The sequence below is a fragment of the Pholcus phalangioides genome, unplaced genomic scaffold (genome assembly GCF_987345545.1).
Source record: "Pholcus phalangioides strain wild (caught in Gottingen) unplaced genomic scaffold, Ppha-v1.0 ptg000015l_1, whole genome shotgun sequence".
Taxonomy (NCBI): Eukaryota; Metazoa; Arthropoda; class Arachnida; order Araneae; family Pholcidae; genus Pholcus; species Pholcus phalangioides.
Genome location: NW_028301608.1, coordinates 23,027,311 through 23,042,003, shown reverse-complemented (window position 1 = coordinate 23,042,003; position 14,693 = coordinate 23,027,311). Strand labels below are relative to the sequence as shown.

The 14,693-nt window shown below is 34.7% G+C and overlaps 1 protein-coding gene across 1 annotated transcript in view; it reads left to right on the top strand.

Annotated features, from left to right (window-relative positions):
* Positions 1-603: 603 nt before the first annotated feature.
* The window catches only part of LOC149075685 (putative adhesion G protein-coupled receptor E4P), a 39,781-nt gene continuing 25,691 nt past the window's right edge, over positions 604-14,693 (top strand). The window contains exons 1-2 of the mRNA XM_089245435.1: positions 604-681; positions 14,516-14,618. Of these exons, the coding sequence (XP_089101561.1) occupies positions 14,519-14,618 (100 nt within the window). The 5' untranslated portion in view covers positions 604-681; positions 14,516-14,518. The remainder of the gene's footprint in view (positions 682-14,515; positions 14,619-14,693) is intronic.

The window sequence follows — 14,693 nt, the reverse complement described above, 5'->3', positions numbered from 1 at the left end:
ACAAAATTTGGAAACGTTATTACTCCCTTAATATTTGTCCGATCTTAAAATGGAAAACACTTTTCTTTATTAGTTTTTCACCAGGAATTATGTGTGTAATTAATGCGTGGTCGATAGTGTCACCATGTATATCAGACATTTTCCAATATTTCGGACGGGGCAGTGGAGTCCCTTCTCGTCTTGTGACGAGTTAACTGTCTAATTTCCTATTGGGTATCATCATAAAAAAAAAAGAAAAAAAAGAAAACTACGTAGTTAACCGAAGATCTTGATGAGTTCGAGGCTCAAGGTCTTTTTTCGCGGCCCTATTTCAAATTCCGTGAAAAATAAATTTGGTGGTAAAACACTGAAATATAGAATATCTTGAAAGATTTGAAGAGAAAAACACTTCACGAAATTTTATTTCTACGCGAAGGATCACGTTGTAACTAATTTCTATTCGTATTTGTTGTAAACATGCGTGCTCAGTGGCGATGTGCGATGATTGCAATGTCACACAATTTCTCGTGGTATTCGTTGATTCCCATGGCAATCAAATAATAAAGTAAACAAAGCGTCTTGTAAACAGCTATCGAAGCGAATATGAAGTTCACATCGGAGATCCTTCTCTGCGCACAAATACTGGAACACGCACATCATATATCACAGCCTGCAGGAGAAGGGATAGACGTTTGATACTAAGTATGTGTGTCAATTTTTCTCTTGTTTAAAACGTATTCTTAAAACGAATGCTTCTTGATATTGCTTTCTCATTACTCAATATACTTGATTTTTGATGACGTGTAAAATGAGGAACAATGCTTTAGTTTCGTTTCGTAAGAAAATGTGAAAACAATGATTTAACTATTTTCCAACTAATTTCGAATTGCATAAGATTTCGATTTCAAGATGTAACTCTAACCCTTTCAGACCCGAGACTTCTTTTTTTGGAACTTTTAAAATGTCCTTTTCATTTTTGATGTTCAAAAAATGCATTAGAAACATAAGTATCAGAAAATCTTTGTTTTTTTTTCTATTATTTTTAAAGTTTTCAATTATTTATTTTATGAGAAGAATCTCTTCGCGTTCAGTTCAATGTTAATATTTACCATATTTCGAACTCAAAACTTACATAAGCCTTTGAGTCAGGGCTGAACTCAGGTCAACAACAAAAAAAAATTCTATAAGCAACCACCCACACATGTTTAGCACCATTTAACCCAGAAAGGGTTAAATAGGCTATCATGTCAGTCCCGTTTAGGTATACATGCGAAATTTTGAGGAGATTGATCGGAAACTGTAGCTTTGTATATCGAGAACGCGTACTTTACAGATAGAGAGTGAATTTTATGTGAGAAAATTAGCGTTCTTCAATTTTTTAACACCTTCGGATCGGTGAAAATGAGTGATCAATTTTTCCTTGACCCGGAGAAAAAAAATTCTCAGACCTGCTGACGGATGAGGCAGGAAAATAAATCAGTATTGACGGTATTTTTCAAGTTAAAAAAAATCGCTATATTTGATTAGCACTCCGTTGGTACTTCGTCAAGGCAAGCCATATACACCAAGTAGCCGAAAATAAATGAATTAATGTATTCCGTGATACATTGCCGACCTATTACTACTTCTTAACCGTACATATACCTCGTCTACATTCCGCTATGGAATTTTTTCTAATGAATCGGCACATGCCGGAATGTGTGTTCAGAGTGTATGTGTGGCCCGAACGTATTTATGTTATCGAGTTACGCCTGTTTCGTGTTATGTTTATTACAGACTTACTACTAAATCACACATCCACCTCGTCCATATTTCTCTGTGGAACTTCGAACGCATTGGTACATGTTGGAATATGTGTGTCAGTGTTGTGAAACTAACGTGAAGTTTGCTTCTGCGTAATGCTTGTTATCGTGCTGCCATCTGTCATATATTTTTCGAACTATGAGTGAAGTGGAATGATTGAATAATTATACCGTTGTAGACCTGTTGCTCTTTGTGGCGAGTCTTTTTTTAACAAGGTGACATGTTCTATTGCAGACCAACTGCAAGCCTCAGAGGAAGTATTATGATCCGAGTAGTTTCTCTATTGGGCTGGACTTGGTTCAGCGCACTGTTAGTGAGTAAAATGAAATCATCTGAATCTTTCAGCCTGGTTGGTGTGACGGTTGTATCAATCGTCGTGAGCGCGATCGGCAAAACACTGTGGCCACACGAAATGTGAACGAACGAAATAAAAATTAAATTAATTTGAAATAAAGAAATAAATTTTAAATAAATTTAAGAGGCTAAAATTTTAACTAATTAAGAACTAATGAAAATTTTGACTGGTTGAAAGTAATAAATATCAATTCCTTTGTTTTTCCATGAATTTTGAATTTTAGTATGTACTAATATTTTGAAAAAAATCAATGAATAAATTAATCTAATATAATCCAAAAACGAAAAACAAATTATTTATTATGTATATATAATTTTTATATATAATTAATTATAATCATAAACATATATATATATTTATTTGTACATAATCTATAGAATATAATCGAAAATCAATGAGAGAAGTAGCTTTAGAATTGATGGAAATGTGCGTATTTATAAAAAACATAATTTCAGAAACAGTGAACAATTTCAATAATTTCGGGGCCCCATATTTGACACCGGCCTCCCTTAATTAATTTTATTTGATCGGTGACATCAAAATCATGTTTTTACACTTTCATCATTTCACAACTCAAAAAACCCGAGATAGACTGAATAAAATATGAGTTGCAAATTTTATATATATATGCAAGTTTCACTTCTGTTGCACGAGATTCTGACGCAAGATTTTTCTTATATAAGCGTGAGGAGTTGCCCCAGGATAACTGGCCATTCCATATCTGCGGCTTTCGTAGAGTTTTAGTGAGTTTAGGAGTTAATAGATGAGTTAAGTGAAGAATCTCTTCTCTTTTCCACTTCACCAATGTCTCAGCACTTGTAGCTCGCCATTGAATACAGATATTTTGATGGAATTGGTGTCACCTTATGGTATTTTTTCTGATCCTTCCAAATATGTGCATAGTTTGCGTGTAGGTCTTTCAGAAACATTTTTTAATATAATTGATTATCAATCATAACTCAAAAATGGTTCGAATAGAACAGGGTAAGGGGCTGTTCAGGTATTACGTAAGCAAATTTTTAGCCATTTTTGACTCCCTCCCCCCCCCCCTTGTCAGAAAAATTTCGTCATCAGCTCTGCCCCTCTGAATCCAACTCATATTTCCATAAAGGGTGGTTGATGACGTAAGCATTATCCAAACCCCCCTCGTCATCAAAAGTCAGCAAATCGGAAACCCCTTCCCCCCCCATCGATGATGACGTAATACTTGAACGGGCCCCTAAGTAGATTGTGTTTCTTGTTCAATTTGGACTCGTCTATGATTCACTTTCATCTGGCAAAACAGGCCACGTTCACCCTCTATGTACACGTACGCCATCTATGCATCATTTACAGAATTTCATCTCAAAAGAAAAATTGTAATCACACTTAGATGGTTGATCACACTCTACTACGCTAATAATACTTAAATGATGATGGGGAGCACGTTGAAGTTTAATAGCACTGTTCAGGGTAGAAGAAATTTAATATCAAAATTATTATTTCATACAATGATAGTCAACGTGGAAAATTGAAGGTCGTAATCGGCAAAATGAATTCCGATTAACAGTCATCACATCGCGTAATTTGAAACTTTCTCCTGCTGCAGAACGGAATAGTAATAAAAATGCATGCAACGAATAGCTTCTCTTGAGATCAGGAATGAAAACGAGCCACTCTCGCATGAAAGCACGTTTCCAAAATGGAGGCTTTCCCAGATTGGTGTGACAGCCATCCTCTTTTCAACCACCCCCCCTCTCTCCCCCCCAAGGAGGAAATGCCGTGAAATTTCAGGAAATTTCTAGATTTCAAACATCTGGATAACGGTTTGCATATTCCCAAGTCCTAGCTAGAAATCCCGGCAGCGATAATCGAATAAAACGAAGTTGAAAACTCTCGAGTAAACACAGGCACGCGCGTGTTTTCCCGAGAAGTTTCCGGGCTCTCTCTTCTCTTATACATACGTATACTGTATGTATATATTTCAGTAGAATTAAGAGGAATAGAATTTACGATTCTATTGATAACGCACACGCGTTTCCTTATACTTTTCAAGAAATAACTCATATGAACCTCGAGAACGAACCCAGGTTTCGAGTGGGGCATATAAATGTTGGGAATCACTCTCATTCTATAGTTATAAACAATAATAGCAGTTTAAGCAGAGTTCTAAATAATCCACGCAACATCTCAAAGAAATGAACGCGAGCGCGGAAATTAGTGAGATTACAAATTAAGGAATTCGCTAATGAATCATATGAAACGATGTTGAAATACTCATGCAATCAAACTTTTACGAAATTTGTGTTTTGGAAATTAAACTTTGAAAAGCACGAGGAGTTACAAACTAAATTTCACATTAAGTCGCTTGCCAAATACGTTTACTATTAGTGAACCTCGATATAATGATATTCTGTGGACCAAGTTAAAATATCGTTTTAGAAGAATTATCGTTGTATCGAGAAACAACATTACTCATCAAGATCCATCAAATTTATGCTGCTGTTGGCATCTTTTCTAATCCGGCATTATTAATACCATCAAAAAAATTCTCTAATCAATATTAATCGCAGCAAAAAGTCCTAATTGGTTAGTTGATAAACAATATTCAGTTAGGTTTATTGCCCCTGTGTAGTTGTTTAAAGTGTTGTAACTTGGGTGCCTTACACAGTTGCATCTTGTAGTTGGATATTGTGTTTGTTCCGAAGTGCCCTAAGTGAATCCTACCAATTACAGGTTGTTTAAATTGTTGTGTTAAGACATGAACATCCTTCACAACGCTTTGCTTTTGCACACCGAAGTTAGGTGGTTGTCCCGGGGTTAAGTCCTGACGTTGCTGTTCGAACTTCGGCACGAGGTTGCCCTTTTTATAGGAAGTGTTTGAAATACTTCACGATTTCTTGCCACAAGCTGGGCTAAATATAACAGTCGGCCACTTGGAAGGATTAAAATCCTTGTTTGAAAAATATTTTTCAGAGCCGGAAATGGGTGATCGCGGTGGACATCTAATCCTTTCAAACACGAGTACTTTGAACCGACTTCATTGTTGAGTGCAGAAAAAAGAGAAATTGCTCGAGCTCGCATCGGGTACCCCTCTGAAGATCCTCTTCAATGGCGGAATGGCGAACCTAGTCAGTTTTTGGGCTGGCCGTGGTGAGAATACGTTGAACTTTCTAGAAAAGCCATAATGTATTTGTTGCCGTTTGTTAGCACGGACCTTATTGAACAAGCGTTTTCTTTGTATACTTACATAAAAAATAAATATAGAAGCATATGGAACGCAACTCCGGACTTGAGTTTGTATTTATCCTTATTTGAGCTTAATTTTTCAAAACCTTGTAATTCAATACAATCTCAAACATCACATCAATTTTTTTCCCAATCTTTGTGTTTATTTGTTTGCTTACTTCAAAAATAAATAAAAAAAACTAAGTAATGAATTTATTTTTAATTTAATTCAGCATGTAACTATTTTGAATTTTTTCGAAAACTGTAATGGTTGAAACAGATTGTGGGTGGGGGGGGGGAGTCTGGAGGATTCGGGGTTGGGGGTACGCGGACTGAAAAGGTTGGGAACCACTGCTTTAAGGTGACCGGGTGCCTCTTTTTAAATATTCATTTTGGTTAAACGAATGCGGTTTTGGTTTTAATATGATGTAAAATTAAGAAAATAAATGTTATTTTACATGAATATTTTGACGAGAAAAATTTATTGCCAACTTTATACGTAAAATTAAAATATTTTCAGTACGTTTGCTAGACATTATGCATTAAAATCGACTGCATTACTGCTTGCATCATGTTCTTCACACAGAAAATTGCTCTGACATCGTTCTGTGCTATGAACGAAAAGTTTTAGAATACTGTGAAAGCTTTTGAGATATGATCGCTTACGTGAAAAAATACACATTTTACGTCAAAAAAATTCTTGATATTCTCCGCTCGAAATCATGCAGTAAATCAAAAAGTTTCAGACATATCAATTAGTTTTCAGTCCATTGTACAGCTAGAGCTGTTCAAAATGCAGTGGAAAGTTTCATGGGGATATTTTTGGAAATGCTGGAGAAATCACGTTTTTCTTGCAGTGAAAAAAGCAACACACACACACACACACACACACACACACACACACACACACACACACACACACACACACACCAATTCTCAGATATTACAGAGATTTCATTTTCAGACCAAGAGCATTAAATTTGTTTTACTTAATTGTGGCAATAACCTTGCTTCTCTAGTTATTGTTCAGATGAAAATGAAACAGTTTTGGGGATTTTAGAATAATAAAATCAATTATCACAAACTTTTTTGAACAAATTGCGAAAACTTTTGTGAAATTCGTCTTTTGAAGGCAGGCAGTCGTCACTGTACGGCATTACAGCTCACTTTATCACCGAAACCTATTTGCATTTTCATGACACGACATTCAACTGAAGCTTTTTTATAAGTTGCACTGTATATTCGACAATTAAACAATATAAAAATGAAATTGATATTTCCTGCTCATGCATGATTAAAAATATATGTTTACTAAAATACTTATATCTCATTAAATACTAAATCGCGGTGAAAATTCAACTTTTTATTTTAAAAAAAATTATGTCTTTGTGGATATACATGCTGTTTCCACAAAAATGCATCAAAGTGTTGCACAAAACAAAGAAAAAGAACTTTTTGGAAGTTTCAAATCATTTTCAGCTTTTTATGGTACAGGGTGATCAAAAATACTTTTTCTTTTTAAATTTCTTGTCGTAAATTTCTGTAAAAACATTCGTATCCGAGTCTGCATTGGAAAGTGTGAGTTCAGGTATTATGTTTACATGCCCGAAATCTCCCGGCACGCGGGACAGATGCAACCTGTCAAGGTGTTCCATCCGGCCCTTGAAAGTTATTCTGGTAGAAAAGTATCAATGTACACAACATGATAAATACCTAGGCTGACCATATTTCCTTCATAAATATACAGGGTAGTGAAAAACAAATTGACAAAGGCAAGTAAAATAAAATTGCCAGTTGCAGTCGAAAAAATTTTCTAAGTCATGTGAAATTGCCAGTCACAGCCGGAATTTTCAAAGGCAAGTAAAGATGTCATTTACAGACAAGGAAATTGTTAAAGACAATACAAGGTGAAGTTGTCAACTATTGCTAAAATTGTTAAAAAATCGCCAGTTGGGGAAAATGATGGTTGTTACAAGTCAAAACGTAAATTTCTCTTTCTCTATTACTACATGATCTCTTTGGTTCTATCCGGGAAAAGCGCATGTCTCCCCTCGATGCATTTCAAACTTTCTTTTTGAATTGTTGGAGGTATATTCCTCGTATGTCATTAAAACTTAGCAACGTGGCAAATAAAAGACTGCGACTAATCGGTAAGAGGAAACTGATTGCTTGGCGCAATTTGAGGAGGTATCCGAGTGTTCTAAACAAACGAATATATTGTGCCATGGCTCAGGAATACAATGCGTACGTTGCATCAAGCGAGAGTGCACACCTCCGTTCGATTTGTGGCAATAATAATCGTACTGCCTTCTACAAAGACGCTCGACGGAAACTACGTTCGGCTGCATCTATATCATCCCTTGTTGTAGATGGAGCTATAATTACTGACAGTCAATCTAAGGCTGATATATTTGCGGACATATTTTCAGACGCTTACTTGTTACCGTTCGCGACACAAGTTCATTTTGATGGCGGCCTTATGCAAGACCATTCCCAATTCATCGATATGTTTGATGCTAGAGGTATCGCTTCTTTAATAGATGCACTGCCTTCTCGCTCTTCTACTGGGCCTGATGGTATCCCCGGTAGCTTCTACAGGGCCTTACGAGACGAGGCATCTTATTTCTTGAGTGCAGTGTTCCAGTATTTTTATGACTTTGGTATGATACCCAATTCCTGGAGGAATGCCATAGTTCGTCCTATTTTCAAAAATAAAGGCAAATGTTCTGATCCTCAAAACTATCGCCCGGTATCATTGACTGATATTTCTTCTAAAATATTCGAAAGATGTCTGGTCCAAAAACTTCTTACATTTGCTATCAATTCAGGGTTTATACCATCTAATCAATTTGGTTTTGTTCCTGGTCGATCACTATTAATCCAACAACTAATTTGGCACGACTATTGGACAAATGCCGTTGAAGAAAAAACCGAAATTGATATATTGTTTATTGATTTTCACAAAGCATTCGATAAAATAGACCGCTCTCTTCTAATCACAAAGCTATTGAACTTGGGTGTGCCAGAAAAGATGTGCCGAATACTGCAGTCATATCTGGGCTCTAGAACTTTTCAGGTTCGTGTTGAAGATTGCCTCTCTGGGAAAAAATGCGTATCTAGCGGTGTAGTTCAGGGCTCTGTGTTGGGTCCACTGTTGTTTGTACTATTCACGTATGACATTGCTTTTTACACTCATCCAATTCCACTAGTACAATTTGCTGATGATGTTAAACTGTTTTTTCCCACGTCTGAACACACAGAGCTTAATTCTGCCTGCCAACGTCTCCACAACTGGACTGTGGTCAATCGTCTTCCAATTTCCGTTAACAAAAGTGGTGTCATGCACATAGGGGGATACAGAATGAGTCCAAGCTACTCGATGGGTGGCGAAGAGCTCCAGAGGTTCACTTCCTACACTGACTTGGGGATCACCATTTGCAATACCAGAAATTTCGACTTACATTATTCGAATATAGTGTGTAAAGCGAGACGCGCTTCTTATGTCCTACGGAAGGCGTATGGAAAATGTGATACCGCTACACTCATGCACGCATTTACCGTTTTTATGCGCCCAATCCTGGAGTATTGTTCGCAAATATGGTCTCCGTACAAAGTGAAAGATATAAAATTCATCGAAAAGGTCCAGAAGTCATTTACCAAACAGTTTTGCAGTCTGCGTCATCGCCCATACGAGGAAAGGCTGAGATGTCTCGGCGTCCACTCTTTAGAATGGCGTCGCCTTGAAGCCGACTTAAAGCTGTGCTTCAAACTTGTACACAACTTAGTATATACGGGTCAGTCAACTCCATTTTTTGAAATCAATCCCAGACCATCACTGAGAAGACATTCATTACAAATAAAAATTCCAACTGCCAGGAACAATGCTAAATTTTATAACTTCCGATGCCGAGTTGGAAGAGTATGGAACAAATTACCACCAGATCTCGTATGTTCATCTACATATCACAGATTCTGTCACTCTCTCAACGCTTCTGATCTTTCAACATTTTTAATGTGCTATGCATTTTAGTTCATGTCGGGTTTTATTGGTGCATATATGCTTGTTTTATTTATATAACTTTTTTTTTTCCATCAGTTCTATTGATTATTTCACTTTGGAATTACATGTGATGATTTTTTATTTACTTTTCTTTGTTTTTTTTAAATATATATATATATATACATGTATTTTATTCTGATTTATATATTGAATTTTATTGTGTAAACATGTTTATTTTATTGTTGTTTTGTGTTCGGGGATTTTTTTTTTTTTTATTTATTTTTTTTTTATTTGCGTCATCTTTTATGCATTTTTCTCTTTGTATATATTCGTGTGTATGAATGTGTACTGATGTTCCCTGCCGTCTCTTTCCAATTTTATTGATTGTTTGAATAGTGCACCTGTGGAGTTAGAGCCTACTGGCCTTGCACAGGTTTGTATATAATAAATAAATAAAAATAAAATAAAATTTACCAAAAAAAAAGTATTTGCTGGACAAATATGATGATATGAATATAAATTCATGTGAACATAATTACTTTTGATAATTAGACTAATAATTATCATAATATAATTTCAAAGTCATGTAAATGATCTTAATTCTTGATTTCAAAAAATTAACTTAGCTTTGTTGAAAACAAGGGAAAAACGGGACATTTATGAAAGAAGTAGGAACGGCCGAAATTCCTGGAACATACCATAAAATGCGGGTCATATGATCGCTTTCTATATAAAAGTTTCCAGACCGCGAGTGGCAAAAATACTGCGGATGTGGCCCGCAGACTGAGAAGGTTATGAACCCCAGCTATCGCTCAACACTATTATCAATAGATCTAAGGATCATAACAAATTTAAATCCCGTCACGAAAGAATATCAGAATAAAAATGCACAGTGCACAAAAAAAAAGAAAAAAAAATGCAAATTTTTTGTCGAGAAATCTTCTTATACGGAGGAGAGAAGAATATTATATACGGGTATATAAGAAATAAAGAATAATGTAGATACTTGGCATGCGATTCCGAAAATTTGTATCTAAGAACCCCAAGAGAAGCCAAAAGAGCTAGAATGAAAGTTTGAAGTGAGTACGATACTACACTATAAGCGCAACACAGCGAGAAAAGTACAGAAAGTAACGCTGTAGGCCTCAAAAGAGGAAAGCAAATGCAGAATTCGAACGGATATGACGTGGTTCTCCATCAGATGAAATCGTGGAAAAGTTGCGAAATATACGAGTATATTGCAGAAAACACCACTGGGGCAGAGCGGGAGTAAGAGGCAAAATCAGAAAGTGACATATAAGACGCTAGATATGAATATTCCAGACACGCACGAACATACAAAATCTTAAAATATACATTAAATTTTTTTGAAATGAAAATTCAGAAATAAATTTAGAACCAGTATCCAAATATTTTGTTTACCATTAACTTAGTCATATTAAATATATATTACTCCGTGGTTTTATCCCCCATAAAATGGTATTGAATTTTCTTTTAAAATAAAAAAAACATACGTAAATTGGTGCTTGTTAGCATATTTTTAATTGAAACAATACATCAACTAAGAATTTAATTAATTATAGTGGATTTTTAATTAGCTAAAATGGCTAACTACGGGTAGAATGCATAGTTTGCCATGATTTTAGTGATCTCTAAACCAATAAAATCTTTCTTAGCAAAGTTGTATAGTTGTTTCCTTGGATTTTATTTCCGATTCTCTCTCTCTCTCTCTCTCACTCAATTTAGTGTGATTTTATAAATATCTCACCTCGTAAAATTTAAGCAGCTTTCAAGAAATGAAAAAAGGATTATACTTATATAGACGTATTTTGTACTGAAATGACACTACTAAACCATACATGCACCTCGTCCACATTCCTCTGCGGAACTGGTACATGTTGAAATGTGAGTGTATGTGTCGTGAACCTATTTGAAGTTTGTTTCTGTGTAATGCTTGCTGTGTGTAGTGCTGCCATCTGCCATAAATTTCTCTAACTATGAGTGAAGTGCAATGATTGAGTAATTATATCGTTGCAGGCCTGTTGCTCACTTCGGCGAGACTTATTAACGAGGAGATCGGCTCGCATTCGCGCCTCGAAGTTGGGAACCATAGAAAATCAACTTCATCTGACAACCACCGTGGATTGAAATGACACTAAAAAATATATTTTTTTAATTCTGAGAAAAAAAAAATTGACATAAAACATTGGTATATAATGGATTTCCATACAAATACAAAAAAAGGGTCAGAACCGGCAAATTACCCAACGCTGAAAAAATCATGACCATAAAATTATGGATGTCAACTGTAATCAAAATACAGCAACCTAATATAAAAGCATAATATCATTCCCCCCCCCAAAAGAAAAAAAATAATAATTTATAACACACTTCCATGAAAAAGATGGTTGTCTTAATTCTAGGTATGGTTAGCTTCCCGATTTTTCCAACAATGTTTATCATTAGATCCCGGAAGTTTAGGCACTAAAAAGGGTCAAAATAGGCAGGAAAATAGGTAGTGAAAATGGCTAAAATAGGCATTAAAAAAGGCATTTATACTTAATAGAAAAAAGGGAAAGTACCTAAAAGCTACTACATTAAGCGTTTAAAATTTCGCTAAAAATTTACTGCACTCACTTATTCTAGTGTTTCAATCATAGATTATAATTACTGGTGTGGAAATAGAAAAAAGTGTAGAAAATACATTGAAAATATGTACAGAAAAATTGTAGAAATAGAAAGTCCACGCCGATTAAAATGGTATTTTCAAAGAAATTTACAATTCGGAATTAGTTCACAATCACGAGCTGGAAGATAATCTCGAGAAAATAATACAGTCGATCCGGCTTATAACGTTTTTCAAAAAACCATCATGAAAAACGTTGTAAGCGGTAAAACGATCTAAACCAACCTTTAGTTGGCAAGCATTGTGATATCCAGAGGAGAAAACTCTCGACGGGTCTATACATTAAGAAATGAGGTACCCTGAATTGTACTAAATGACGACAAAAAAAAAAAAAATTGTCAACATTAAAAAAAATATGGGATGATTCACCTCAGGGGGAATACTGTATTGATATGATTTACATGGATTTGAATAACATTTATTGTTTGCCAACTTACTTTTCTATCATTTTTGAAGAATGCGCAACAATACGTCTCTTCCACACACGGTATTTCCCTTCAAAATGCGAGGGTAAAAAATCGTTCTCTTGCTTGGCTTGTCAGGAAAAGTGATGCACATTTGAGTCATTCTCTCTCTCTCTGCTGGTAGTTATTGAAACTTTTTTGAACAGCTGACAAATCTAATTTTTAGAATTGCTTAGAACATCAGAGCAAAAACGAGATCAAAATATAAAATGCGTTTATCTGAAAAATATAAGAAAACCATGTTGCTTATAATATGGCCAAATAAAGGGTTAAACTGGAAATTTCGATGAGTATTAGTAAAATAAATATCGGGACCATGAAAATAATTCGTACTAAGCGGGAACGTTATAAGCTGGGTCCACGAAAAAAAAAAAGAAATGGTGGGAAATCTCTGGAAAATCATCCAGTGCAATGGGCAACCATACGTTACAATGGCATAAAGTTGTTTACTGTTATTTAATAATTGTTCAGACTTATGAAAGCAGAAGAAACATCGTATAAACCAATATTTCACTGTACCCGATTATTTTATAAGTGGGCGCAGCTAATCAAAATAATCAATTATTCCAAAAAATTATTGGGAAATCAATTCCTTGGATATGAAAAAACGACAGAATGTGAAAAAATAAAACCAAAATTTAAGTCGTGCAAAATTAGAAAGTAGTATTTAAATTAAATGATAGATGAGACGCTGAAAAGCAAAACTAATTTATTTAGGAGCGCACAAAATCGAAACTGAAACTGACTCGAAATGAAACAAAACTTTTCCACTGCTCAAAATAAAAATTAAAAAATATATTAACCGATTTTTAACGGTATCCAATTCCTCTATAATTAAATTCAACTGTAAATTTTTTTTTGAAAATAATAACTCAAAACTGCTTTTCTTTCAAATTTTTCCAAAAAAAAAGAAGAAAATATTCCTATAATTTGCATCAATTCAGAAATTAATGTTTCAAGTCAACAAGCAGAGGACGCCAGTAAAAATTTTTTTCTGGCAGTTGAGAAGCTTTTTCATTGTTTTTTCGATTTCTTAACACTAGGTTTACCGGCCGGATCATTTTGACCCATTTCGAACTTTGTGAGTGAAATTATATATAGAAACTGTTTAGATTTTTTTTCTGCCACTTGTACCGACTTTTATTCATTCAACGATATGAGTATACATCGAAATTCGTCTTCTTGAAAGTCTTCTAATTTTGAAGTTCCCTCTATATGTGAGGTACCCTATCTCTACATATCTCTACCAATGCGGGTCAATTTGACGCATTAGTAAAATAAGCATTAACGCCAGGAAATTGACTCTGTTTATGCGCTAAGTATTTGTGTTGGAAGACCCGGATGCACAAAAGAGATAAGCATCGGAAAAACAAGGACGAAAGGCTTGCCAAATCGGTTATTGCTGCAGAAACAAAACCAACACCTGTACGGAATGTAAAAAGACTGCGGAAAAAAAAAAATGTGTAAGCGAAATTAAGTACATCTGTAAAACGCGCGGAATAAATGCAATGTAATATAGTGTTAAATATTATCAATTTTATGTGCGGATGCACATATTTCATAGTTTCATTTATAATAGTACGTTTATATAGCAGTATATAGAGTGTGTGTTTTTTAAGTTGTTTTTTCAAAGAAAATGTGTGATTTTATTCATGGTTCAAATTGACCCGGGTCAGTAGAGATAGGTATATAAGAAATGTCGGTAAACCTAGTGTTAAACAAATTCCACACAGTTTTTACATATGATTCTGGTTACTTAAATAATATGTTTGAAAAGTTTTAAAATACACCCCCTCTCCCCCCCCCCCATCACCTACGATAAAGAAAATCGGCCTGGAGGCAATCGACTTTTTTGCTATTTGTCTCTTTATGTGACAATTTGAATTTAATATAACTACATTTATTTTGAATAAAACTTTTATATATATATATATATATATATTTTTAAATAATATTATAAATAGAATAAGTTTGAACTTATATATAAATGGTAAATTAATGATGAAATAATTTATTTGCAGTAAATGACAATTATCGGCATGCATTCAGAATATTTCCTCAGGTTTCGTTCTCTCGTGTTTGTGCTGATAGTTACACTACCAATGTTTCCGTGTCAAGAAAAAGGTACAAAAAATAACCCAATGGCAATGTTCTGAAATGATAATCAAATCTATTATTTTCTAGTTGTAATTTTTCATT